Here is a 27,303-nt window from a genome sequence, read left to right on the forward strand (position 1 = left end):
AAAAAAAAAATTTTTTTTTAAGTCTTGTTTACAGTTGAATAACCCCAAACCTTACTGTTCCATTTAAGAAAAAAAGTCATCATAGCCATCAAAACTGGGTAGATTTTAAATAGGAGACACAGGTCAATCACTATTGAAGTAATTATAAGAAATGTGATGAGAGTGTTGCAGCTCAGTGATGACTAGCTCTGTGTTCTTTATTCCATCTTTATTTTGATTTTTAATCATTGGTGGTGGTTAATTCTCCAGGATGTTGTAGATACTGCTAACTGCTCCTCAGCTGACCGATTTGTGACCCTTCTGCTGCCTACAATCCTTGATCAACTTCAATTCACAGAACAAAATCTAAATGAAGCTTTACTAAGAAAAAAATGCGAAAGGATGGTCAAGGCCACTGAAGTTTTGTTAAATATCCTTTGCTGTTAAAACATGGAAACTAACCGCTCATTTTTTTCTAGCATCACATTTACTGCATTTTTGTCTTTATTTGTAATTTTGTCACTTCTCACGCTTACATCTATTCAGAATTACTGAAGTTTAAACTATAGAACTAATCCTCAATAAGGAGTGTGAAAAAAGTTATCCAGACTTTATTTTTTCCTTATTTTTCTTTGTAAAACTTTTGAACTAAATAATATTTTTAGAATACTTTTTAAACTTAATTTGGACATTTTTATCATAATTTGAGATTAGGAGATATATTCTAAAGTAACAGAACTGCTGTTAACTCTAGTGCTAATTGCTGTCCCTGGGTGATTTGTGGTGCCACCGTTGGTAGCAGCAAATCAGAGAATAAACAAACATCAGTAGAGTCATTATAGTTTAGTTTATATTATAATTTTTACTGAAAATTAAAGTCTCTAGGAATGTTTTAATAAAGATGACATCACACTTGGTTATAAAAAAGACAAATGTTGTCAAGACAAATTCATTTATTTCTAAAAAAGAAAAGCTTGAGTTCAGTTAATGTCACTGCCTAACTTCCATATTGCATGCATTTTTCTTAGGTCTTTCCTTGTGCTAGCTGTTTTCTTTTAGATCAGCTGATTCTACGTCCATATGAAGCCCAAGTTCCATTTTTAAAATATTTCATTAATGCTTTTTATTATCAATAAGGAGCCATTATATCTAAACCATATCTCTTATATTATACCTGGTCAGGTTTTCTTTTTTATATCTCAGAGCAACAAGAATTTGCTCAACTTTGTCCTGCCCTAGAGCAAATTCCACATCTGTTTACTCTCTTCTCTGAGCTGCCGCTTCTTAATTTTTCTTTACCGCAGTAATTCCCAGCCCTGGCTATGTGTTAGAATTACCTGGAGAATGTTTTAAAAATACACCTGAACCTTACTTCCTTCCAGCAATTCTAATTTAATTGGAGTAATGTGAAACCCTGGGGAGGGGGGGGGAGGGGGAGGTGTTGTGATGGATTGTTCAAACTGCCCAGGTGATTCTAACATGCAGCCAAAGTTGAAAACCACTGCTGTAGAGACACATGATTATGTTGCTTGATCCTAGAGATAGCTGTTATATGCAAACCTCAAAACTGGTACTATTCTGAGCCAAAGCCGACCCCTTTTTAATATAGATATTCAAATTAACTTGTAGCATACAAAATAGGAAAAAATAACTTCCCTTGGTTCAGCAAATATTGAACCATTGTGATAACCTGCTAATACTAACATCCGGCAGAGTAACAGACTTTTGGTCTCAGTCCCATCTCTTGCCACTTACCAGTCACTTAAATTCTCTGAGGTCTAGTTTCCTAATCTGCCATTGAGCTAATAATAATTGTATGGAAGTGGAGTGACAAGATACTTTGTATGAAATCACTCTAAATACTATAAAGTGCTATACAAATATAAGCAGTTTTTTGAAAATTTTTTGTTTGTATTCCTTAACAAAACTTACCTCTGTGTGGAGATGATACTCTAAAAATGCATGTTGCAAAAATTCTGACTACTGTCAAATGTACCACTCTGATAGAACAACAATTTACATATGGCAAGATTGATCTGGGGTTTGGAACAAAGGTAGCAGATTCTGATTTGTGGTGCGTATATGAAATCCAAATGGCACAGAATTAACAGAAGTTTTTTCAAAATTTTAAAAACATTCAATTCATAGTTTATATGCTTCTAAAGAAAGGATAATCTTAACACGTGATTTGTTTTCCATTGTTCATTTTGTGTTGTTTTAATTTGCTATTATCTAAGGGTCTTTTATACTCCTTTTTAGGAGGTTTTTTTGACATTGCCTCAGGAATTATTTTTATGTTCATTTTAACCGAAAAGCATGGAAAAACAGTCATTTTTTTTATTATGAGGAAATTAGTAGTTTTTGTACTTACAAAGGTTGTTCTTTTCACTGGCATGTCAGGACCTTCATTTAAAGGTGGATTTTCTCTGATAGTGATGCGATTATTTTATCCCCCTCCTCCCTCATGAATTAAGTCCATTAACAAGTCTTTAGTGAGGACCTGCTAAATGCTACATACTGATTTGTTCTGATTTCCATGTTGAAATTGTCAATAATTTGTGATCCTCAAGAACAAGGATTACCTTTTTTTACTTTTTTATACTGCCTTGTGGTACAAGGCTGAAAACATGGTTTAGTGTATTGGTAAATATTAGGTATTCTACACCACTTAAGGTTGCCCTTTATTGTTGATATTCCAATGACAGAGCTAAGAATTAAATAGGGCCTGTTGTCAATGCTGCTAGTAATTTGGAGCAGAAAATTGAAGCATGCTGGTATTTGAGTTTAGAAAAACAAACACTGTCTAAACTTAGACTATTAATGCCAATTTGTTTTTTTGGACTTGGGTTATAAGGATGCTGGTCTCTATTGTATTTTTACTTCCCAAAAGAAACAATACTTTGGTACACCTAAGTGGCTCAGTTGGTTAAGCGTCCAACTCTTGATTTCGGCTCAAGTTATGATCTCGCAGTTCATGAGATCAAGCCTATGTCGGACTCAGCATGCAGAGCCTCCTTGGGTTTTCTCTCTCTCAAAATAAATAAATAAAATACTTCATCTTCCTGAGGTTTAGAAACAAAAGTGTTGGTTTTTCAGAATATTCTTAGAATTATGACAGAAATAAATCTCTAAGCAGTTTTTTAGTTATCTAATTGAAATATGACTTATTTTTAAAGCAAACTTGCTGCTGATGTAGTTTTGAAAACTCTTGATTTGATGAACAAGCTTAAACCATTGGTTCCTGGCATGGAAGTAAGCTTCTACAAAATCCTGCAGGTGAGTTTAAACTCTTCAAATATTGAAGTTTATTCATACATAACTGCTTCCTAATGTGTGATTTTCTGTTTTAATATTCTTAATCTTTAGAAAATGTTTCTCTTAGAATTGGCCATCAGAAGACAATTGTTAGTTGTCTTAAGTAGCTGTAATGTTCCCAGTATATGGTGATTTTACATAGTTTTGCAGGAATTGAACATAAATGCTTCTGATTCTAATGTATGGGCTGTTTATGATAGTAGTGCTTCCTCAGCCTTTTTCCTTTCTTGTGTCCTACTTCATGTTTGTTTATTTCTACTAGTATTGCAGTGAAGAGGGGGTGGTATTCTGGAGTTTTGGTTTTGGTTGGGGTTGATGAGGTAGGATATTAAGAGGATAAAGGACACATCTGGAAGAAAAGGACTTGATTGTGAATGCTGACAGGACGAGAGAGGGTGTGCAGAAAATAGCTAACTCAAAAATTTTGATGATAGTATGGCTGAATAAGAGCTCTAAATGTTTACCTTGATAGCCACAAAACCTGACTTACATGTGTGAGTTAAGTTACTATAATGATTTAACAAAGATGGCTCCGGGGCCTGTATAGAAGCCAAAACTGAAACCTTACACAGGTGCCACTTACACACTCTGAGAGCATAATGCTTAAGAGATGGAGTTCAGATGTTGACTCCACCATTTATTAGTGTGGAATTGAGGACTTGAGCAAGTTATTTCACTTCTCTGAACTCCAGTTTCCATAACTACAGAATGAAAATAATGATCCCTCTCCATAGGAGCAGTTACAAAGAGTTACCATGAAGGTTATGGAGATAAAGCCCAGCTCTTAACATGGTTCTGTGGCCTTCAATTGTAACTGAGTACTTACAAGACACTTAACATAGTAAAATGTGGATAATTATAAAGGATTCATATTTTAGTATTTTTCTCTGTTAACACCTTAAAAATTGAATCAAACTGATTTTTATGTCCTTTAGGAGATGTTTTTCAGAATAAATTATTTGGGGCTTACAGTACTAATAAAAAATACTTGGCTGGGGGCGCCTGGGTGGCTTGGTCGGTTAAGCGTCTGACTTCGGCTCAGGTCATGATCTCATGGTCCGTGAGTTCAAGCCCCGCGTCGGGCTCTGTGCTGACAGCTCAGAGCCTGGAGCCTGTTTCAGATTCTGTGTCTCCCTCTCTCTCTGCCCCTCCCCTGTTCATGCTCTGTCTCTCTGTCTCAAAAATAAATAAATGTTAAAAAAAAAAAAATTAAAAAAAAAATACTTGCTGGCATGAAAGACTTATGCTTTAAGTATAATTATTTCAGTTACTAAATTAGAATTTTTTTAGTTTGAATTTTATTCTTACTTGGAAATGATTAGTTATTATTTCTTATAGCCAGATTTTTTTTTTTTAATTTTTTTTTTCAACGTTTATTTATTTTTGGGACAGAGAGAGACAGAGCATGAACGGGCGAGGGGCAGAGAGAGAGGGAGACACAGAATCGGAAACAGGCTCCAGGCTCTGAGCCATCAGCCCAGAGCCTGACGCGGGGCTCGAACTCACGGACCGCGAGATCGTGACCTGGCTGAAGTCGGACGCTTAACCGACTGCGCCACCCAGGCGCCCCGAGCCAGATTTTTTTTTAAGGGTAGCTGGACAAACAAAATTCAAAAATCAGTCAGCTATGGATGATGTTTTAAATTCATCCAAATATTGAAAATATGATTTTCATAGGCACAACAAAACCATTCAAAACTTTTGCCAGAAATTTTTAAAGCTAGTGTTCGTATTGACTGTGTAGATAACTATAACTAGGTAAAGGCTAATAAATACATTCGAACATCAGGTAGAAACTGTTCACAATTTGCCTAGAATTATTTTATGATTTAGCTCTATTTACTCAATCTTGCTCTAAAAAGCCTGACATTATTCTTTCTGCTTCTTGTTTTCTGGTTTCTGATTTACTTAGGATCCACGCCTGATTACACCCTTGGCTTTTGCTTTAACATCAGATAATAGAGAACAAGTACAGTGTGGATTGGGAATACTATTGGAAGCTGCTCCACTGCCAGATTTTCCTGCCTTAGTGTGAGTTGTAGTCATTTGCGGTATATCTCTCGTGGTTCTAGAATATCCTGCTATGTTTCTTTGGTAGTCCTCAATACAGATAGATTAGAAAATTTGTGAATTAAAGACATTGTAACAGTCAGTAATTTTTCAAGTGATTAAAAGAAAACTTGATTCCAGTAACTGAAAAGACTAGGTGTATACTCAGGGAAAAACTACATTTAGGTGGTTAAATATTTTATCCAGGCACTATGCCTCTCTGTCTCTCAGTTGCTCTATTAACATAGCAGCTTCTGAACCATGCTTTACATCCTATCAGTTTATTTCTTACAAGATAGAACAAGTTTCCCTGTGTCAGCTGTACTTAAAAAAAAAAAAAAAGTAAAAAGACATTTAGGTTAGATTTGAGGAAAAACTTCCTCAGCTTAAGGGTTGTAGGTAATCACAGAATTGCCAGAGGATATGATGAGAACCTGCTCTAAAGGATTAAACACTTAATAAAGAACATAGCATTTAGGACTAAAAAACTACCAACAAAAACAAAACAGAAAAGAAAACAAAGAACTTTCCCAGTTGTATAAATGATAAGTCTAAGCATCACTCTCATTGACCAGATCTGGATCGTTTTACAGATACCAAGGGTTCAGCCGTAAAGAACTATGTGGACTGAAAGGTTGGGTGCGGTGGTAGTGTTCCTAAAGAAAAATCCTGTGCTTTTTTTCAGAAAGTGGAATAGATAATGGCCAGGCAGAATTGTCCGCTATACTCATTAATTTCAAACATTAACAGAGTATTTGCTGTTATGTTTGAAAAAAATTGAGATTTTTGGGCTCTCTGTAAACTAAATGGTTAACCAAATGTCCAGTTGTGTCTACCTTAATTTTAAAAAATTTAAGGGGCTTGGGGCACCTTGGTGGCTCAGTCGGTTAAGCATATGACTCTTGGTCTCAGCTCAGGTCATGATCTTCCAGTTCATTAGTTCAAGCCCCACATCTGCACTGTCAGTGCAGCGCCTGCTTGGGATTCTCTCTCTTTCCCTCTCTGCCCCTCTCCTGCTCACTCATTTTCTCTCTTTCAAAAATAAATAAACTTAAAAAAAAACATTTAAGTGGCTAGTATAAATGAATTTGCAAAAGTGGTTTGAATAAACTGAAGCAAGGTGATAAGCAGGTAAGACATTCCTGTATGCTGGCGTTCTGAAAACTATAGCCAGCAGGCAGGCTGTAAAGAAAGTTCTATTGCAACAAGAACATACCCATTCATTTTCATATTGTCTGTATTTTCTGTGTCTACATTCATGCTATGACATCAGGATTAGGTAGTTGTAACTATTAAGCCTAAGATACTTACTGCATTGTCTTTTAAAAAGTTTGCTAACCTCTGCTATTTAACTAACTTAGCAAACTCATTTTTCAGAATTAATAATTTAAGTAATCCTAAATTAAGAGATTAAGAACTATGGAGAACAAGACCACATAATCAAAATTGTCTTCATTTTATAGTGAATATTTTTAAACAAATAAATGGACAAATAGAGAGCTTCTCAATTTAAAGATAGAAGTGGTCTGGGGGCGCCTGGGTGGTTCAGTTGGTTAAGCGTCTGACTTCGGCTCAGGTCATGATCTCGCGGTTCGTGAGTTCGAGCCCCACATCAGGCTCTGGGCTGACAGCTTAGAGCCTGGAGCCTGCTTCAGATTCTGTTGTCTCCCACTCTCTCTGGCCCTTCCCCTCAAGCTCTGTCTGTCTCTCTCTCTCTCTCTCTCTCTCTCTCTCTGAAAAATAAATAAACGTTAAAAAAAAAATTTTTTTAAAAAGTGGTCTGTGAAGCTGCTTCATTTTGTGGTGGCTTGGTTGCTCCAGCTTTGGTAATCTGATATAAAGGAAAGCCCCTGTGTTTCAGAATGGAAAGCTTCAGCTTCACTGAAAGTGGGAGTCTTATCCTCTGTTTCTGTATGTGAAATCTACCACTTTATATCTTGGCTGCCCCATTCTTACTGGTGTTGTCTATGTTTCTCTTTTGACACTGTTTAAGGTATTCATTTGTTTTATTTATGTCTGTTTTTGCCTTTGTGTACATCATCTTAGTTTAATAAGGTGAATTCATATGCTGGGTGGGTGGGTACATAAGTAGGTTTTTGGTGTATGTTTGTTTTATTTAGACATTTAACAAACATCTGGTGAGGGCCAGCAATGTGCAGGCCCTCTAATAGGCATTTTTTTTTTATTTTTTTTTTTAACGTTTTATTTATTTTTGAGACAGGGAGAGACAGAGCATGAATAGGGGAGGGTCAGAGAGAGGGATACACAGAATCTGAAACAGGCTCCAGGCTCTGAGCTGTCGGCACAGAGCCTGACGCGGGGCTCGAACTCACAGACCGCGAGATCATGACCTGAGCCGAAGTTGGCCGCTTAACCGACTGAGCCACCCAGGCACCCCTCTAATAGGCATTTTTGATACTGCAGTAAATTAGACCAGGAGCCACTGTCATGTGGTTTACATTCCAGTTGGGATACAAGTTTAAAAAATTAAGTTTCATAATGTGCACTTCACTGTGGATGGAGGGGCCTTTCTGAGGAAGTGAATTTGAACTGAGACTTGATGATAAGAAGGAGCCAAGTCTATGCAGATCTGGTAAAGGAACAGCTCATACAAAGGCCCTGAGGCAGGAACAAGATATGGTAAATAGAAGGGGCAGAATAGTCAGGTTGGTGAGAAAGTACTGACGAGAAAGGGAAGACTGAAGGACATAGGTAAAGGACAGGTGATGTTGTCCATGGTAAGAAGGATGTTCTTACCAATAGCAATATCACTGTACTTGATTTTTACAATTAATCCACACTCAAAGACCAGTTCCGGTACCTCCAAACCAGAGGTGGAATTGTCATTATAAGGAGTTGTAACTAGAAAAGAGTTTCTTCTGGCAAATTTTTAGGATATTTTCCAAAATTTGGCTTTATCATAAACTCCAAGATTATTTCAAAAACATGTGAAGGCTTATATTCCCAAAAAGACCCATTCTAGAGATTCCCTAATTCTATACTAACTTTGCCTTTTGCTCTATTTTTTGTAATCATTTGTTTTTCTTTTTGATTCCAATTCAGACTTGGAGAAAGCATAGCAGCAAACAATGCCTATAGACAACAGGAAACAGAACACATGCCCAGGAGAATGCCCTTGCAATCATTAAATCACAGTGTTCCAAGATCGGTAAAATGTTTAACTCCTCCACTTTTGAAAGCTAGAGTTCCTGGATTGAACATTGAGGAATTAATAGAGAAACTACAGGCTGGAATGGTGGTGAGTGGCAAATAGCCGTTATAAATGGGATTCTGCGTGGTACATAACAACTAAATATCAGCCCTGATTATAATATTTATTTAAGCAACTTTAGATGCAAATTTGAGCAATGAAACCTTATCTTTTAATTTTTTTTTTTTTTAACGTTTATTTATTTTTGAGACAGAGAGAAATAGAGCATGAGCAGGGGAGGGGCAGAGAGAGAGAGGGAGACACAGAATCTGAAGCAGGCTCCAGGCTCTAAGCTGTCAGCACAGAGCCCCATGCGGGGCTCGGAACCACGAACCATGAGATCATGACCTGAGCCGAAGTCAGACGCTTAACTGATTGAGCCACCCAGGCATCCCGAAATCTTTCTTTTAATATGAAAATAACAATATTCTAGAAAGTTTGGAAAGAAAGAAAAACATTAGCCATAAAATTATAACATTTTAGCACAGCAATCATTTTTCCCCCTAGTCTTCCCCGGGCAGCCCACCCTTACCCTTCTATTACCTCCCATCTAAGAAATATATCCCACAAGCATATCAAATCCTACCCAGATACTCTTCTGCAATAACCAGGTTAGTGAAATGTTTGTGAACCACCTGATAGGACATTCGTATTTTTTTACATTGTTACTCATTAAATTTTAATGATTTAGTTTCACATTAGACATTTATTTTTTTTATTTTGTTGAATGTGAAAGCTTTCTGATTTTTGACTGTTAAAACTTAGGTAAAGGATCAGATTAATGATGTGAGAATATCTGACATAATGGATGTATATGAAATGAAACTGTCCACATTAGCTGTGAGTACAAGCTCGTTTTAACTATATGTAACTGTTAAGCTTTATTAAAGGTGTTTTCTGGGAAGTGATAAAGATTGATGGTATGTTTTCTTATAGTCCAAAGAAAGTAGGCTACAAGATCTTTTGGAAGCAAAAGCTCTAGCCTTGGCCCAGGCTGATCGGCTGATTGCTCAGTACCGCTGCCAAAGAACTCAAGCTGAGACCGAGGTGTGGACAATACAAAGATCTAGCTGATAAGTGGAAAAATAAATGAAGTAGTACATGTACAAAACTGTGGTTCTATTTTTGTTCCTGTATTTGAAGTAAACCGTTCTCAGCCTTTGACACGACTGTTCCCTCCATCTTGAAACTCTCCCCTGTTTAATTTTGGTCACAACGTCAACTTCTGGTTTTCTTTCTGAATTAATGGATATTCTTTTTCTGTATCCTTTATGAATTTCTTTTTCTCCACTCAACCCTAAAATACTGGCTTTTCCCCATGTTATGTTCTAAGCCCTTTGCTGTTATTAGGTAGTCTATGGTTCCAGTCATTACCAGAATGTTAATGCCGCCAATTTTATGTGCTGAGCCAAGATCCTTTTTGCTCAGTAGTAAATGCTTCCTATATAGCTCTGTTTAAAAAATAGCAAATACTTCCCATTCTGTATAACCAGTCCTGAACTCAGCAGCCTTTTTAAAAATTTATTCTTTTTTGTATGTTGTTCTGAAGGGTTTTCCAGACAAGAAACCTGGAAGTCACACAGTTACCTTCTGTAAGGAGTCCTTCACCAAATCCAGTTGATTCTACCTTGTAAATATTACTTTTTTCTGCCTTGTCTCTGTTCTTGCCACTATTTGCTACAGGTCAAATCCTTCATTTTTTTATATGAAAACATAGCAGAGCCTATACTTCCTACCTTCAGGCTGGAGCCCTCTTCTCAACCACCCTCCCCATGCATCCCAAGTCATCTGTCTTGTATTTTGTTTCACTCTCCCTTCCTCCACAGTGAGCCCTGAGGCTGTAATCTGATTTTATTGCTTCTGTGTTAAATACTCTGCAGTAGCTATCCATTTTACTCAGAAGAAAGTTTAAATTCCTTAGTTTGGCACACAAGGATTCTAACTCATTCCGCATCTCCTGGCATTTCTGTGCATTTTCTGCAGTCAGCTATATTAGATTACTTTGCAGTTTCTTACGCAGTTCTGTTACTTTGCAGTTACTTGGCATACTCTTAGGTCTCCCTGTCTTTTTACTTGCTCTGCCATGTCTGGAACACTTTTCCTCTTTCTCTGCCTAACTCCTAATAATCCTTCAGGTTTTAGTTTACCTCCATTTCTTAGGAAGCTTTCTCTGGTCCTCTTCTTCCCACACTTGTGAAAATTGTATAACCCCACCTCAATCCTTGATGTCAGAGACTGTTTTATCTCCCGGCCCCAGCAAGCACCATACTCAGGTGCTCAGAAAGTTCGATATTGTGCTGTGTGCATCATTAGGAGTAAGAACTTACTGCAGTAGTATGAAATTTCCTAACAGACACAAATGGAATCTCAACAGTTTGATATCATTTGTAATGAATTATAATAAAGTCATTTGACTTTTGAGAGAAGCATTAAAATCAATGACACATAGAATACCTTTAGAGTCTGAAGTACAGATATTTTTAAAAATATGAATAAATATAACCATATGCTTTCCTTTTCTTTTGACATAGATTCATTTGTCTTGACTAATAGCATGTTGAATTTATCATAAATTCCAACAAAAAAATTAGTGATATTAAAATCATTTTGTCCTCTCCCTTCCCATAGCGCATTCTTACATTCTATATCTGTTGAACATGTCTTGCATTTTATTGGAGAATTTAATGTTTTACTCATTTTACTGGAAAGACTTATAAAAATAATAATGGGGTATTAACTGTTTTATAGACTGTCATAAAAATAGAGAAGGGCTTAGGTTTTTATCTGGCATTTCAAAATAAGAGTATTTCTCAGGCTAATGAATGGTGGGGAGAGTTCACTTCTCATTCTAGTTTTCTGTTTCTTTAATGTTTCATGTCACAAATACTTTCATATTAAATTTAGATTGTATTCTCTGTGCTGATTTTAAGTGTTTTCTTAAACATCTGTGATATGGTTAAGATCTTATTCTTAATTCCTACCTAAAATGGAGAAAACTGATTTGTATAAATTTTATGGTTTGGAGTTGATGGCTAGCCCCAAGGAGCACACTTACCCTTTTAATTGAGTAATGTATGTAGAGCTACCTTCATGCTGTTGTAATTGTGTTCATTTCTGTGAATCTGACCATACCAAGATTGTTCTGGTCAGAACAATCTATTAAGTAAAAAACTATAACAGTGTCAGATTTGTTAGAACTAGTTAAATAATAAGTATGTGTGACTAATAAAACTTTATATAACCCAATAGATGCTAGCCTATTAGATATTTGGTAAACCTTTTAAATTGTAGAAACTGAGCATATTATATACATGGTAGAAAAGCCTCTGTTCTGTTTTGTTTGTTTTTAGGCACGGACACTTGCTGGTATGTTGAGAGAAGTTGAGAGAAAAAATGAAGAGCTTGGTGTGTTGCTGAAGGCACAACAGGTTGAATCAGAAAGAGCCCAGAGTGATATTGAGCATCTCTTCCAACATAATAGAAAATTAGAGTCTGTGGCTGAAGAACATGAAATACTCACAAAATCCTACATGGAACTTGTTCAGAGGTAAATGAATAAAGTAAATATTTCTGTGTAAAGTTAGAATCTAGAATGAACACACAGCATTTTTTTTTTTTCCTGTGGTCCTAAAATCCTTTTGTAAGCATTCCTATGTTCTGATAATTCCCTAAGTTAAGTAGTTGGCAGGAAACTTACATCACAGGTAAATGAAGTATTGCTTACTCAAACTCCGGGTCCAAGTCAGAAACAATTCAGGTCTCTTTGTTTTTTTTTCCAGTTGACTGTACTTTTTTCATGTATTCATGCAGTCATTAGTCATCTGAGATGTTAGCACCACAAGAACAAGTTGAGTCTGCTTTGTCTGACAAAGTCGAGTCTGACAAATCCCTAGGGTCTGAAACGGTACATAGTTACCACAGTTTGTAATAAGTTGAACCATTTAATGGGCCATTTCTGCAGATCAAATGTGTTGAATATTGCATAGTATTCAGCCTAATAGCATGGAAACTCGGATGTTAGTGTTTAAATCATTGCTTAATTTGTTGTCAGCACTTCTCCTTAATGTCGTTGAATATGGTTTACTTATATGTATGACTATATATGTGGAATAAATTCTTATAGGTGAATTGTTGGTTAAAGGGTATGTGTCTTCAAATTTTTGATGGATTGCCAAGTTTCCTTCCAAAAAGGCTACAATAACTTACATGCCCACTAACAAAATGTGAGATTGTGTTTTCCTCCTCTGTTGAAATTTTCTTTTAGGTCAGTTTTAAAACTTCTGAAATATAAGGAAGACCAGGAACAGTTATGTGTTTTCTACCAAACAATAAAAATTAAAACATTCTGGTTAACGTGTTCTTTGTTTTAACTTATATTTTAAGATTGGTAAGATTTGAAAAAATGTTTTGTCTATGCTACTAATACAGAGACACAGAAAATTTTAACTCTGCAAGGTCCGTGTGCTCATTTGCCCATCAGCTAAAATGAAGTGTAGAAAATGTATAGCATCTAGAAAATTTGTGATGCTAAAATATCCCAAATGGGATATTTTCTCCCAACAACTTGCTCCAAAGTTTGATTGTTTTAGGCAGCCCTGACAGAGTGGACTATTGTTGTTAAGTCAGGGTGTGAGAAAAAGTAAGCAGTGGTCCCAGAGAAATACGTGGTTTCCAGGAACTGCTGATGTTCAGATAGTGAATAAGGGGCCAAGAGGTAAAACTCCTGCCTTAAAGGGCCATATGGGTAACAAATAATGAAGCTGGCTGGGGAAAGATCATTTATAATGGTAGAGACTACCTAAAGGCATTCAAATTTAGAATTTTATTTTTTTTAAGTTTACTTATTTTGGGAGAGAAATGGAGTATGTGAGCAGGGGATGGGCAGAGAGAGAGGGAGAGAGAGAAAATCCCGAGCAGGCTCTGTGCTATGAGTGCAGAGCCTGAAGCAAGGCTGGAACTCAAGAAGTGTGAGATAATGATGTGAGCCAAAACCAGGAGTCAGACACTTAATTGACTTAGCCACCCAGGTGCCCCCAAATTCAAAATTTTAAAACTGTGTGGGACAAATAAAATACTTCTGGCCAGATTTGCCCAGTGCCACTAGTTTGTACTTAATGACGTGAAAAGGACATTTTATACTTAAGATACTTGGGTGTCAAAGTATCACTTTAGAAAGTATTTCTGTGTTTACTTTGCAGGTAAAATAAGCAGGACTATTAGATGCAGGGCTCTAAAGAGACCAGAGAAGTTTTGTGTCCTCAGCCACTTTGTTAATTTGACATTTTTAATTAAACATATATTATGCCCAAGAGGCTAATGATGGCAGACTTAAGTTTTATGTTTTAATAGACTTCATTGTTTTAGAGAAGTTTTTAAAAAATTTCTGGATAAAAATATCTTATCTATAAAGATAACTATATAGCAAATTATGTAAGGCAATGTTATCTGTAAAATAAAGCTCTATATCCATAAATATGAGGTAAATGCCCTGCATATTTTCTTTTCATAGTAAATATTACCTCCAACATCACCCAAAACATATCTTTAATATCTTTTTGAGTTACTATTCTTTCTTCGTGTGTTGCTTGTTCATAACATTCCTCTTCTTTCCTTCAGTGTATGCAGTTTGATTTGAAGAAATAATAAAAGGACACACAGTGTTTTCCTCATCATATGTTTTCCTCCATAAAAATATCAACTCATTTTGTCTTTTCAGGAATGAAACCACCGAAAAGAAGAATAAAGATTTACAGATCACATGTGATTCTCTAAATAAACAAATTGAGACAGTGAAAAAGTTGAATGAGTCATTCAAGCAACAAAATGAAAAGTAAAATCCCTAGTTCTTAATTCTAATTATTTTGGATTTTTCAAAAACAATGATTCCCTTTATATAGAACATTATTTTTACAGATAAATTAATAGAATTATAACTTATTTTAGATATAAAATACTTTTGTGGCAAAATGTGAAGGTGATTATTATTCTTATTAACTGTCTCATAAAATACTTTTTGGAGAGAAAAAGAAATATTTCCTTGATGTTTTCTTCTATATTTTTATAACTTCAGGACTATTGCCCAATTAATAGAGAAAGAAGAACAGAGAAAAGAAGTACAGAACCAACTAGTAGACAGAGAATGTAAGCTAGCAAGTAAGTAGCTTCTTATTTAATAAATTGTCTATATTTTAACATATCTTGTGTTGGAAGAAAAATCAAAGCATGAATGGTTTTTATTTTGCTTTTTCATTATTTTCTACTTCTCTCATTGTTTTAAACATTAAATCACATTTTAAACAGCTCCCCTTTTCTTGCCATAACATTTTACAGAGCAGTTTAGTTAGACTGATTAAATTGAAAAGGCAATATATATTTTTTTTAATCTGGGAGTTAAGGAAAGGATTCTTTTTAAAATGAGTTTTAAAAGAATGTAACAGCAGGTGGCAGTGCTAGGTAATTTTTAGTTACCAGCTTCTCAATAGTAGTAGCTCTGAAATCCACAAAAAAACATTTTTGTTCTAACTCACTTGCCTTAGAATACAGACATCTGCCTATATAATTTTCATACTTTTCTCCATCTCTCTTCTAACCTTTGAGCTCTAAGGTTTGTCTTTCCCCTCATTACTATATGTATATATATATATAATAGGAACAGAGGAAAAGGGAAAGACATGGAGATTTGGCATTTTTTGTTTAATACTGGCATAGGGGAAGAGTTAGGTGGTGTTTTTTATTAATCAAATACTGTAAAACTTTTATTTCCAGCAAGATATTTCCTCATCTTCCTAGTTGTCGTTTTTTTGCCCTAATTACGTACTGCCTAATAAACTTTTTCAGGGTAACATCAGTTATAGGACTTCTGGGCATATAGCTGACTCTGTTTGTTTTTAAGATATGCAACAAAAAACAAAAGTACAAGAAGAAAAGATTAAAGTTTTGCAAAAAGAAAGGGAAGATAAGGAAGAAACCATTGATATCCTTAGAAAAGAATTAAACAGAACAGAACAGATAAGAAAAGAATTGAGCATTAAGGTAAGAATCTGTTGAGTTCTCATTTATGGTAAGTCTGATTTTGTGAAAAAGATGAATTTGGGTAAATTAAAGTTCTACTTAGTAATTATATTTAGAAGATACTATAATCTCAAAATTGACAATTGTTTTATTATAAAGACTCTCTTCACAATGTGAAAGGTGATTTCCTAAAATCACCAAAACTTTATTAAATATATATTCTGTGCCAGCACTTAACTCCTTTTAAGTAGGCAAAGAATACCTAAAGGGATTCCCAGTTCTGGATGCCAAATACATCCACATGTATAATTGTATATGGCTGCATCTCTGTTCTTTTAGGAGTAGTTCATATTTGTTCAGAACTTTATAATTTGCAAAGGACCCCTTGAAACATTTTTCTGAATCCTTCTAACATATATATTAATATATAAGTATCAATAAGTATTTTAAACCTACAAATTAAAGTGAGTCTTGAGTTACTTGCTCAAGGTCAGTCACAAAGCTAAGTGGAACAGTAGACATATGCAGTATTCTGAATCTGGTCTAGTCTCATTCCACCTTGTCCTGGTTGTTTATGTGTGGTAGCTGTGAATAGTGCTTTCTGGCCCATCTGCTACCAGGAAGATGAGGACTAGGATTGAATGACCATTTGAACAACCACAGAGCACAAATGACAGAAGAGGCATAAAATTTAATGCCACATTTACCAATTTCCTGGTTCTCCTTTAATGTGGTTATCTTAATAGTGATTCCAAATTGTAATGTGTAATATTTTCTGCAAAATTTCAGCTGCTAATATTGACTTAAAAAGATACATTGAATGTGTTTTTCCAATCTGTATTATTAATAATTCCTTATCTTAAATCTACCATATAATTTAACTAAATGTAGTACATACTTGTAATGTGTCTTTTGACATGGTTGTTTTACAAATGAAAATTAGAACATCTTAAGATACCTGTGAAGGGAAGACATGCTAAGTTGTTTTCCTCAAATCTTCCCCTTTTCCCCAATTCTTTAGGCTTCCTCCCTAGAGGTTCAAAAGGCCCAATTAGAAGGTCGTTTGGAAGAGAAGGAGTCGCTGGTGAAACTTCAGCAAGAGGAGTTGAACAAACACTCTCATATGATCGCAATGATCCACAGTTTAAGTGGTGGGAAAATAAGTCCAGAAACTGTGAATCTCAGCATATAGAAGTTATGTATTTATCTTCCTGGGGAGGTGTGGTAGAGAAGGTAATTTGTGACCCCAGAACAGTAGTAGATTATTGTCTAATTATTAATTTAGTAAAGAACGTGATCTGATAAATATTTTTATTTGGTCTTAAAAGTTTTACTTTCTGTTTCTGGCTTTTATTGCTTAAAGCTATCTTTCATTCTTATATTAGAATATTTTTCTTGACCTCCATTATTGTTTTTGTAAAGTTTTTCCATTTTCCTTCTGATTTTTAATTTATTCTCATTTGTAATTAGATTTTAAATCAAACTTTCTTGATTTAACAATCCTAAAGATTAATAAATTGAAAATACAATTACTAGTATAAAAAGAGAAGGCATGTTATTGCCAGGGAAATTTTTTTCTAAATAGCACAAAAGAAAATTCAGTGAATTTAAAATAATTTTGTTACTGCATTTAAAATACAGTACGATATATGGTATTAGTTCTAAATTTGAAAAAATATAATGAATAGTTACAAAAATAATGTATGAAAATTAGAAAATATCTGATGTGTTAAATGAATACGTTGTCACATAAAAAACACTATAGTTTGTACAATTATGAATAGCCTTAATTTTTAATCTTTTTAAAATGTACTATGTTGGTATACCCATATCATTTCCAATCAATTATGAATTTCTTTTGATTTACATAAGGATAACTTGGATTCTACCCTTGCTACATATTCAGAAATCTGTTATTTGTTGTTGATTCTAATGTCAGTTGCGTTTAATATATTGCCTTTCATTGAAATAGTTTTTAATTTGGCCATTTAATTTTAAGGCATAGTTTAAATACCCTTATACATTTATTTCTTTAATACAAAGGGATTTTTTCAGTACTCTTCATTTGAATCAAATGTTCTAAGTGGTGTTTAAAACAGAAGAGTTTTTATATCGATATTTTGGTTGATTTTTATTGCTACTTTTTATAACCATTAATTTTGCTTAGTGTTTTCTTCCCTATTTATGTCTTCCTGTGACTTAAGTGAACTTATATTTACTTCTATTTTTCAACCATAATATACCTGAAATTATCTTTAGAAATTAAATATATTTTCATAATTTGCTAATTACATTAAGTGTCAAACTATAATAGTTTTACATACTTGGATACATTTTGTATAGTTCTGCAGATTTTAAAAACAGCATTGTACAGAGTAACACGTTTTAGATTGTTGTTTTATAAGGGGTACATTCTGTTTCTTGAAATTGCATGCAGTTTCAATTTTACATGAAAAAGTGTTTAAATTGATAAATATGACTGAAGAATAAAAGGCTTTGTAAAATAAAAGAGAAAATTCTATAAAATAAATAAACCAGGGGTGCCTGGGTGGCTCAGTCAGTTAAGCATCTGACTTTAGCTCATGTCATGATCTCACAGTTCGTGAGTTCGAGCCCTGTGTCAGGCTCTGTGCTGACAGCTCAGAGCCTGAAGCCTGCCTCTCTGCCCCTCCCCCACTCACGCTCTGTCTCTCTCTGCCTCTCAAAAATAAAAGAAACATAATAAAAAAATAAATAAAATAAATAAACAAACCAAACCTCTAGGGAAAATCAAACTATCTTTACACTTTAGGCACTTTTAAGACACTGAGCCTAGCCCAGTACTGCCCAATAGAACTTTTTATAATGATGTAAATGTTCTATACACTGTCCAGTATCATAGCCTTTAGGCACATGTGATTGTTTTTAAATTTTTTTTAATGTTTATTTTTGAGAGAGAGAGAGACAGAGCACAAATGGAGGAGTGGCAGAGACAGAGGGAGAAAGAATCTGAAGCAGGCTCCAGGCTCTGAGCTGTCAGCACAGAGCCCGACACGGGGCTCAAACTCCCAAACCATGAGATCATGACCTGAGCCTAAGTTGGAAGCTTAACTGACTGAGCCACCCAAGTGCCCCTGCCACATGTGATTTTTGAGCACTTAAAATAAGGGTAGTGCAACTGAAGAATTAAAATTTTAACTGCCATACTGCTGGATGGTTCAGATCTAGTCCATTTTTCCAAGTATGCATTTACTTAAGCCACTCAATTTGCCTATTCTTAAAGATCTGTATAGACAGAGAGTCCATGTATTTTTTAGTAACCTTTTTTTAACACAACAATTTTAATGAGTTATTCCTTATCTTTTTTCTCTAAAGAGAAAAAATTGTACTTCAGCTTTAAAGGTGAATACTAATCATCACCCACTTCATTTCTTCTGTTTATCCTAGTCTTTCTCTCTCTTGTAGCATCTTTCATATTGTTGCTATTATTTTTCTTAACCTTAGTATGTTAAGTACTTTTTCTCTTTTTTTTTTTTTCTTTTTAGGTCCATACCTCAGATTAAAATTGTGTGTGTGTGTGTGTGTGTGTGTGTGTGTGTGTGTGTGTGTGTGTGTCTGTGTGTGTTTTAAAAAATTTTAGTTTAAGCAAGTTTGAGCCACTACCAAAGAGTTTTACAAATGATTTCTGTGTATATATGACCACTTCCTAGTAGAGAAAATAAAACTAAATAAATGCATCATTATAATAGAATTACTCAAATTCTCTTAAAAAAATTTGCTATGAAGAGTTTGTCCAAGTGTACATTACACAGTTCTTTTTCCCATTTACATTTGCCACTTGAACAGATATGAGCTTCTCTTAAAATTTGGCTGATTGAAATTTATACTAAACTGCCTAATGTCAGGGCAAAACCAAATACTCATTAAAACTTAATCCTGTGTTTTGAGGGTAGATTGTCAGATTAATGTCCTTTTAGTTGTTTCTACTTGTTATAAAGACTAGTTATTTATGTTAAGGATGTAATGAGACTGTCTTAAGACTGTTGGTTAAATGAAAATGTTTGACTTTCAACTTCTACCCAAGGCTCATGCACAGGTGTTAAAGTACATCTAATCAAGGTATATTCTCTAAATCTCATAACCTTATTTTAACTTCTTTTCCTCTTTTCAAATAGTTATGAATTGTGTTTACAGCCTTGCTTCTGATTTACCTACTGATGAATCAAACACATACCTTGTTTGTGACTTAATTACTTTATAGGAGTCAGCAAACATTTTCTGTAAAGGACCAGATAGTATTTTAGGCTTTGTGAGACATATGGTCTCTATCACAACTACCCAGTTCTGTGACTGTAGCAAGAAAGCAGCCATAGACAGCAGGTAAATAAATAGGCATTTAGAATAGGCATATAGAACTGTGTTCTAATAAAACTTTACTTACAAAACTGTCAAAACTTTGCTATTGTGTCTCTTTATCTTTGGTAAACTTAGGCTTAAGGTCTGAGGTCTATTTTATTTGATATGAATATAGCCACTCCACCCTTTTAATGTTTTCTGTTGGTCTGCTATATGTGTTTGTATCCATTTACTTTTAACCTGTATCATTATATATAAAACTTGTGATTGTAGACAATACATAGTTGAGTCTTGCTTTTTTTTTTTTTAATCTATCTTGACAATTAAGTCCTTAACTTTCACAGTCTGCTTGGAGTTAATATTGTACTACTTAGTATAAAATTGGAGAAAACCTGCAACTGCATTGGTCTTCTTATCCCCTCCTCTTCTTTTATGCTATAGATGACATATATCTGTATCATTAATGCCCAAAACAATGTTATAATTTTTCCTCTAAATGATTATATGGAAATATATCTGGCTCTCAACATCATAATATATTTACCTGTTTACACACAAGTAGTATCTTCATTATAACATTATTTTACTCTTTTGAAATAATTAGTAATTTGTGGGGAGATACTGCAAGTACCCTATTTCTTATACCTTTTACCTACAAATCTCAGCATCCACTGATAATTCTTGCCTTGAATATGTTGTTAGTTACTCTGATGGTTGCCACATTTTTTAACTTGTTTTACTTTCTAATAGAAAAAAATTGGACATTTTGGTAATATTGTGATATACTGGGAAAAGCAATCAAAATTACATCATCTATTACATCACTGACAAAACTAAAATATAGTACTTACAGGTTTACACTTAACAGAGTGTGTACTTTTTGTGTGTGCATCTTCTCACAAGCCAAGAATTTGAGATTTGCTTCCTGTAGTTTAAGAAAATAAATAATAGGTATGTTAGGCATGTGGAATTTTTTTTTTTTTTAACCACAGGGCCCTTTGGATAGTATTTTCCTTCCCAAACCCCCTAATCTTGTTCACTTGCCTTGGTTCTCTCCATGATCACCAGTAAATACTCAATGCATATTACCCATAATGATAAGTCTTTTGGATTAAGAAACAAATTGTATATTTTCTGCATTCACTTTAATATTCAAAATAACTAATTTTTAAAAATGAACACATGAAAATGTGACCTATGCCTTTAAAAGGTAAATGGTTAATTTTTTTATAATGTACATAATGAACCTGATAAGTACTGGAAATTGTATGCTTCGTAATCCGTACATTTAGGGGAAACAAAAATTATGGGTTTCTTCGAATCTGCAAATCACTTTGAAATCTTAAAAAAATCTTGCTCTATTCAGCACTTTGTAGCTAATTGACTTTCTTCCTGTCATGCCTGTCATGAGGCTTGTTTTGTTTATGCTTTTGTTCATCTAACCATTTGAAAATACCCCAAGAAAACTTAATTATCACCAGGAATGAGAGGTACCATACTTCTCAGAAACCAGCTTTTCTTCACGTTAAAATAGCCCATTGTAAAGGTCATTAGATGTGAGGCAAAGTAACTTTCCTCTCAAGTAAACGCACATTTTTAGTTAATTCCCAAGGACCCAGTGTTTATATGCTCTTGGTATCTTTAAAGACGATGGATAATTCTTAGAATATACAGCAAAGGGCTTTTTATGTAAGGTCTAGCCAGTGCTGCACAGAAAGTGACATTTTCAAAGTCAATAGAGTAGGTTGGGTTACAGTTTCATTATGTTATTAAAAACTAATTTTCCACTAAGTAGCTGAGCATTTGGCAGGGATTTAGTAGTGAACATGATTCTGCCTCTCCATTACATTATCTGCACTATTCCAAGAATTATATTTCATCTCACTAATCTCAAAGAGCCAAAAGATACAATGTATTAGAGTGGCCTTATGCTTTTCTCAAACTTCAAATAAAAAGGCTTATGATGGGGCGCCTGGGTGGCGCAGTCGGTTAAGCGTCCGACTTCAGCCAGGTCACGATCTCGCGGTCCGGGAGTTCGAGCCCCGCGTCGGGCTCTGGGCTGATGGCTCGGAGCCTGGAGCCTGTTTCCGATTCTGTGTCTCCCTCTCTCTCTGCCCCTCCCCCGTTCATGCTCTGTCTCTCTCTGTCCCAAAAATAAATAAATGTTGAAAAAAAAAATTTTTAAAAAAAAGGCTTATGATTAGCCCTAGGAAAAGACAACACTGTTCACGTTCAATTAGGCAGGATTTCATTTACCCACAAATAAAAACTAGTATTGACTATAACAAACTAATTTGTATAAAACCCACAGTTAATCAGAGCATGTTAAAGCTGAAAGGATTCTTAAAGAACAGTAAACCCAGACAGACCCCTTGTGTTTCAAAAAGATTTAAACTTTATATTACATTTTCAGAAAAGAAGCCCGGAGAGTCAAACACAAACAGATACGTGATTAAAAAATAAACATGTACTGGGGGGGCACCTGGGTGGCTCAGTCGGTTAAACGTCCAGCGTTGTCCCAGGTCATGATCTCACAGTTTGTGAGTTCAAGCCCTATGTCAGGCTCTCTGCTGTCAGCACAGAGCACACTTCGGATCCTCTCTTCCCAACCCACCTCTGCCCCTTTTCCACTCACTCTCAAAAATAATAAATAATTTTTTTTAATAAATAAACATGTATTATGGACAATTGCACTTCTAGGAATTTAAGGATATTCAACAAGATTTAGAATGTGCATTTTGACACTATTGAAAAACAAAATTGGAAGCAACCCATGTATACAGTGTAAAATACATTCAATAAAATAACAGCCTTTTGAAAAAAATATGTAGGCACATGGAAAGAGATCCTGGAAAAAGGATGGAAAAAGCATAAAACCAGACTGTAAGCAATGATTCATATATCTGCATATCTTTAAGATATATTGGTATGTATAAATATAAATATAAATGATAAACTGGTTGCCTTTCAGTAGTGAAATTATTTGAATTTGTTGTTTATTTACATTCTAAAATTTTTAAATGTTACTTTAAAATTTTCAAAACCATGTTTTAAAACCTGAGTTTTGTAACCACATCAAAATTTAATTTCTGACTTTACCTAAGGAAAATTTCATCTACAAAATGAAGATAATACATACTTTGTAGTGTTGTTTTTATTTATTTAAAAATACAAAATAAAGCTGGTGGCTTTTAGTAGTTTCTTTGTAAGTACTTACCTCCCTTTTGTGAGAGAAATAGGGTAGAAACCTTTATTTCCTTTGTCCTCGGTTTCTTATTTATCATCAGACCTATGGCCAATTGTAGAAAGTAAAATTAACAGGAAAGATTCTGCATTTTCAAGAATGTGCAGGGTGGCAAGGTTAGTACTAGGAGTTAAATAAATCTTCAAAGTATTGTCTACACCTAGGGTAACTTCTTGACCAAAGCTAGTGTAGTTGCTGCTCTCTTACCTAATTTATTTTTACGAAGTAGCTATTCTAAGCAGCGTTAAGTAAACCGTTTTTCTCTTTGAAAGAGACATTTTCCATGCTTTAAATCTGCCTTCTCTTGGGTGTCACAGGCTTCTCCAACTAATGCATATATCTACAAAATTCATTATGAAGTTGTACATTGTTATTTTTTAATTTCCTGGAAGAGATTGAGGAAAGGGCATGGTTGAAAAAAGTTTGCCAAATGTTAATAACAACACAGTATTATCTAAGACTTGGATCCTGTTATCTTCCTAGCTCTTTTGACAGATTTATGGACACTAAGAGCATACAGGCTTTAAAAAGATACTTAGCTACTTAAGCCACCATATACGTGTAATAACTTCAGTCAGTTTCCACTTAATATAAATCAGAGTTTTCCTATTTCATCTTAATATTTCTATTTAGAAATGTCATTTTTATGTTAGCCTCTTAAAAAGTCCAAAAATATTAGGGCCATGTATCTCAAAGTAAAGATGTATGCATTGTGTTTACAGAAATAAAATAGAAGCCATTAGTTGTAAGATCAGGAATAATAATGGAAAGTTGTATGGAATCAAGAGGAGAATTAACAGTAATAGACATTTGAGGCTGGCTGTGTAAAAACCCTTTTAATAAGCAAGGTCACCTTGAATTACTTAGACCTGTATTTCATGCAAACACCCTTGAGCTTAGACTAATTGGAGCTATGACTTGAATTGCTGCTCTCTTTGAACTACTAATCTAAATAAGAGACTTGAGTTATTAATGATGTGGATTGATCCAAGTAGTAAAACATCTCATTCAGTGATGATTATAATATTAATCAAATGTATTTGTGCCCATTTTGCATCTGTCCCGTCTGTAGGCAATAGTATCACCTTAATTTTAACAACTGTAAATGGAATTCTCTACTTGGGAATGGGGCGGCGGTAAGGAATAGATTATATAAGCACATGCTTAGAAGTTCAAAATTTAAGAAGAGATACATGGACTTCCAGTTTCTACTCTGAGAAGCAAAGTGCTTGAAAATTTTTTCTCCCACACTCACAATGAGAAAAAAGCTGAACAAACTGAAATGACTTTATTTAGATTCATCAGCAAATTGAGGTCACAGGACTAATCACCACCTCAAAAAACTGGAGTTAGGTGAATACAGAGAATATAGATCAACTTACCTGAAGCACAAGCATGGTAGGAACACCTGAGTGGTAACTTTGATGAATTGCTACAGACTTGGGTGAACTAGCTTGACAGTTTATCAATCCTTAAGAGCATCCACACTTTCAGTGCCCTGAGTTTTACCTCTGGGAGCCTCACCAGGTTCTAGTGAAGGTCAGAGAAAACTCCTCTCATGTTTGGTCAGAGGCAGAGAGAACGTAATCCTTTTGAAATTAGCAGAGAGCATTCTTAGCAACATAGTAAAGGTTTACCCAACAAAGAAAAGCTCTGGAGCCTTATCAGACTTGGAGGAAGGAGAACTACCCAACTCCAGTCCATTGGAATCTTCAAGTCTCAACTAAGGGAGAAAATTTTCTGACAAGTTATTTGTAGAGGTTATAGCCGTAAGGCACAGGCCTACTAATTGTAAGTGATCATCACTACTGAGCCTACGAATATGGGAAGAATAATAAAGGAATACTACATACATCTCTGTGCCCACAAATTTGATAACTCGGATGAAATGAACCAATTTCTTGAAAGACACAAGCTACTAATTAATATAACAGGAGAAATGGATCCTCTGAATAGGACTATATTAAAGAAATTAATTACTAGCCTTCCAAAATAGTATCAGGCCAAGAGGGTTTTACTGATGAATTCCACCAAACATTTAAGAAAAATGATACAAATGCCCTATAATCTCTTCTAGAAAACAGAAGCAGAGCGATCACTCCTTGTCATTCTATGAGACCATCGTTACCCTAACACCAAACTCAGACATTACAAGAAAGGAAAGCTGCAGACTGATATCTCATGGACATAGATACAAAAATCATCAAGTTGAATCCAACAGTGTATAAAAAGAAATGAGCTATCAAGCCATGAAAAGACATAGAGGACATTTAAATGCATATTGCTAAGCAAAAGAAGCCAGTCTGAAAAGTCTGCACTGTATGATTCCAATTATATGACATTCCGGAAAAGTAAAAACTATTATAGCAGTAAAAATAGTGCTTGCTGGGGGCAAGTGGGGAGTAGGTAGCAAGGAAGATGGATAAATAGAGGATAGACATTTTTTAGGGCTGTGAAACTATTGTGTATGCTACTGTAATTGTGGGTACATGACATTAATTTGTCAAAATCCACGGAACTCTGTAACATAAAGAGTGAACCCTAATGTAAACTATGCACTATGGTTAATATATCACATTGATGCATTAATTGCCAGGGAGTGGGGTGAGTATATGGAACTCTATCTGCTTAATTATTCTCTAAATCTGAAACTATACTTTAAAAACGTCTTTTTTTAATGTTAAAAAGAAAAAAAAAAGATACATGGTGATATTATTCTTTTACCTGTCTCTTGGCCATCCTAGTTCCCTTCCACAGAATCCTTGACCTGTTGTGAGTTTCTTTATGTAGCCTTAAAGAGAGGTGTAATACATACAAACATGTATATGCATGTATATTTGTTTGGTGGGTTACACAAATGAAAGCATTCCACACATAACTGTTTCATACCTTCCCTTTCTCACCACATGATACCTAGGAAAATGTTCTAGGGTTCTCATTATGGTGTTAAATTTTTCATGGCTGCCACACATGTAGAAAGGACTTTTTCTGTTTCCTTTTTTCTTAACTATTTAATTAATCCCTTTCCATTTTTTCTATTGAGTTATCCACCTTTTTTTCTTATTGATTTGCAGATAGTCTTTAGTAAGTAAAATTTCCAGTTACGATAAAAGTTGAAAGTTTTTTTCCCAGTTATTTGACTGACTTTTGACTTCATTGTGTACAGATCTTCCTCAACTTATGATAAGGTTATGTCCCAATAAATTCGTTGTAAACTGAAAACATCCAAGTTAAAAACGCATTTAATACACCTAACGCCCATATTTGATAGCTTAGCCTAGCCTACCTTAAATGTGCTCAAAACACTTATGTTAGCCTACAATTGGGCAAAATCATCAAACACAAAGCCTGTTTTATAATTGAGTGTTGAACGCCTCACTCTGAAAGTGAAAAACAGAACGGTTGTATTTACCTTTGTGATGCCGTGGCTGACTAGGGGCTTTGGCTCACTGCTGCTGCCGGCATCATGACAGTGTCGTACCTCACATCGCTCTCCTGGGTGAAGGCCAAAATTCAAAATTTGAACGAGTTTTACTGAGTGTATATCTCTTTTGCACCATCATAAAGTCAAAAAATAGCTCTAAGTTGAACTTTTGTAAGTTGAGGACCACCTGTACTTTTTTTGTATGAAGAATTTTTTTCCAGTTTTTTATCTTCCATAATTTTTGTTATTGTATCTTGATAATGTTTTAAATTTCACAGAACTCGTCTCTCCTTGTTTTTTATTTGAGAAACTTCCTGAATGTGCTTGTTCATTAATTTTTTTTCCATATTAATTTAGGATCATCTTGTCTAGTTAAAAAAATGGTTGACATTTTCATTTGATTAATATTAGATTTATAGATTACTTTAGGGAGAATTGACATTTCTATATTGTTAAATCATCTTTTCTTTTTTTTTTTTTTTCTCAACGTTTTTATTTTATTTTTGGGACAGAGAGAGACAGAGCATGAACGGGGGAGGGGCAGAGAGAGAGGGAGACACAGAATCGGAAGCAGGCTCCAGGCTCTGAGCCATCAGCCCAGAGCCCGACGCGGGGCTCGAACTCACGGACCGCGAGATCGTGACCTGGCTGAAGTCGGGCGCTTAACCGACTGTGCCACCCAGGCGCCCCTAAGTCATCTTTTCTAAAGCATAATATACCTCTCTATGGGTTTAA

The 27,303-nt window shown here is 34.8% G+C and overlaps 1 protein-coding gene across 1 annotated transcript in view; it reads left to right on the forward strand.

Moving 5' to 3' along the window:
- The window catches only part of CIP2A (cellular inhibitor of PP2A), a 33,032-nt gene extending 16,054 nt beyond the window's left edge, over nt 1-16,978 (forward strand). The window contains exons 10-21 of the mRNA XM_047099558.1: nt 250-409; nt 1,912-2,053; nt 3,156-3,255; nt 5,207-5,325; nt 8,407-8,602; nt 9,320-9,394; nt 9,491-9,601; nt 11,905-12,101; nt 14,271-14,384; nt 14,625-14,707; nt 15,447-15,586; nt 16,587-16,978. Coding sequence (XP_046955514.1) covers nt 250-409; nt 1,912-2,053; nt 3,156-3,255; nt 5,207-5,325; nt 8,407-8,602; nt 9,320-9,394; nt 9,491-9,601; nt 11,905-12,101; nt 14,271-14,384; nt 14,625-14,707; nt 15,447-15,586; nt 16,587-16,757 — 1,608 coding nt within the window. The 3' untranslated portion in view covers nt 16,758-16,978. The remainder of the gene's footprint in view (nt 1-249; nt 410-1,911; nt 2,054-3,155; nt 3,256-5,206; nt 5,326-8,406; nt 8,603-9,319; nt 9,395-9,490; nt 9,602-11,904; nt 12,102-14,270; nt 14,385-14,624; nt 14,708-15,446; nt 15,587-16,586) is intronic.
- Nucleotides 16,979-27,303: the final 10,325 nt, after the last annotated feature.

Source organism: Lynx rufus, unplaced genomic scaffold, assembly GCF_022079265.1.
Source record: "Lynx rufus isolate CCGP_SWC_20201006 ecotype Redwood Valley unplaced genomic scaffold, mLynRuf1.p SCAF_5, whole genome shotgun sequence".
Classification (NCBI taxonomy): Eukaryota; Metazoa; Chordata; class Mammalia; order Carnivora; family Felidae; genus Lynx; species Lynx rufus.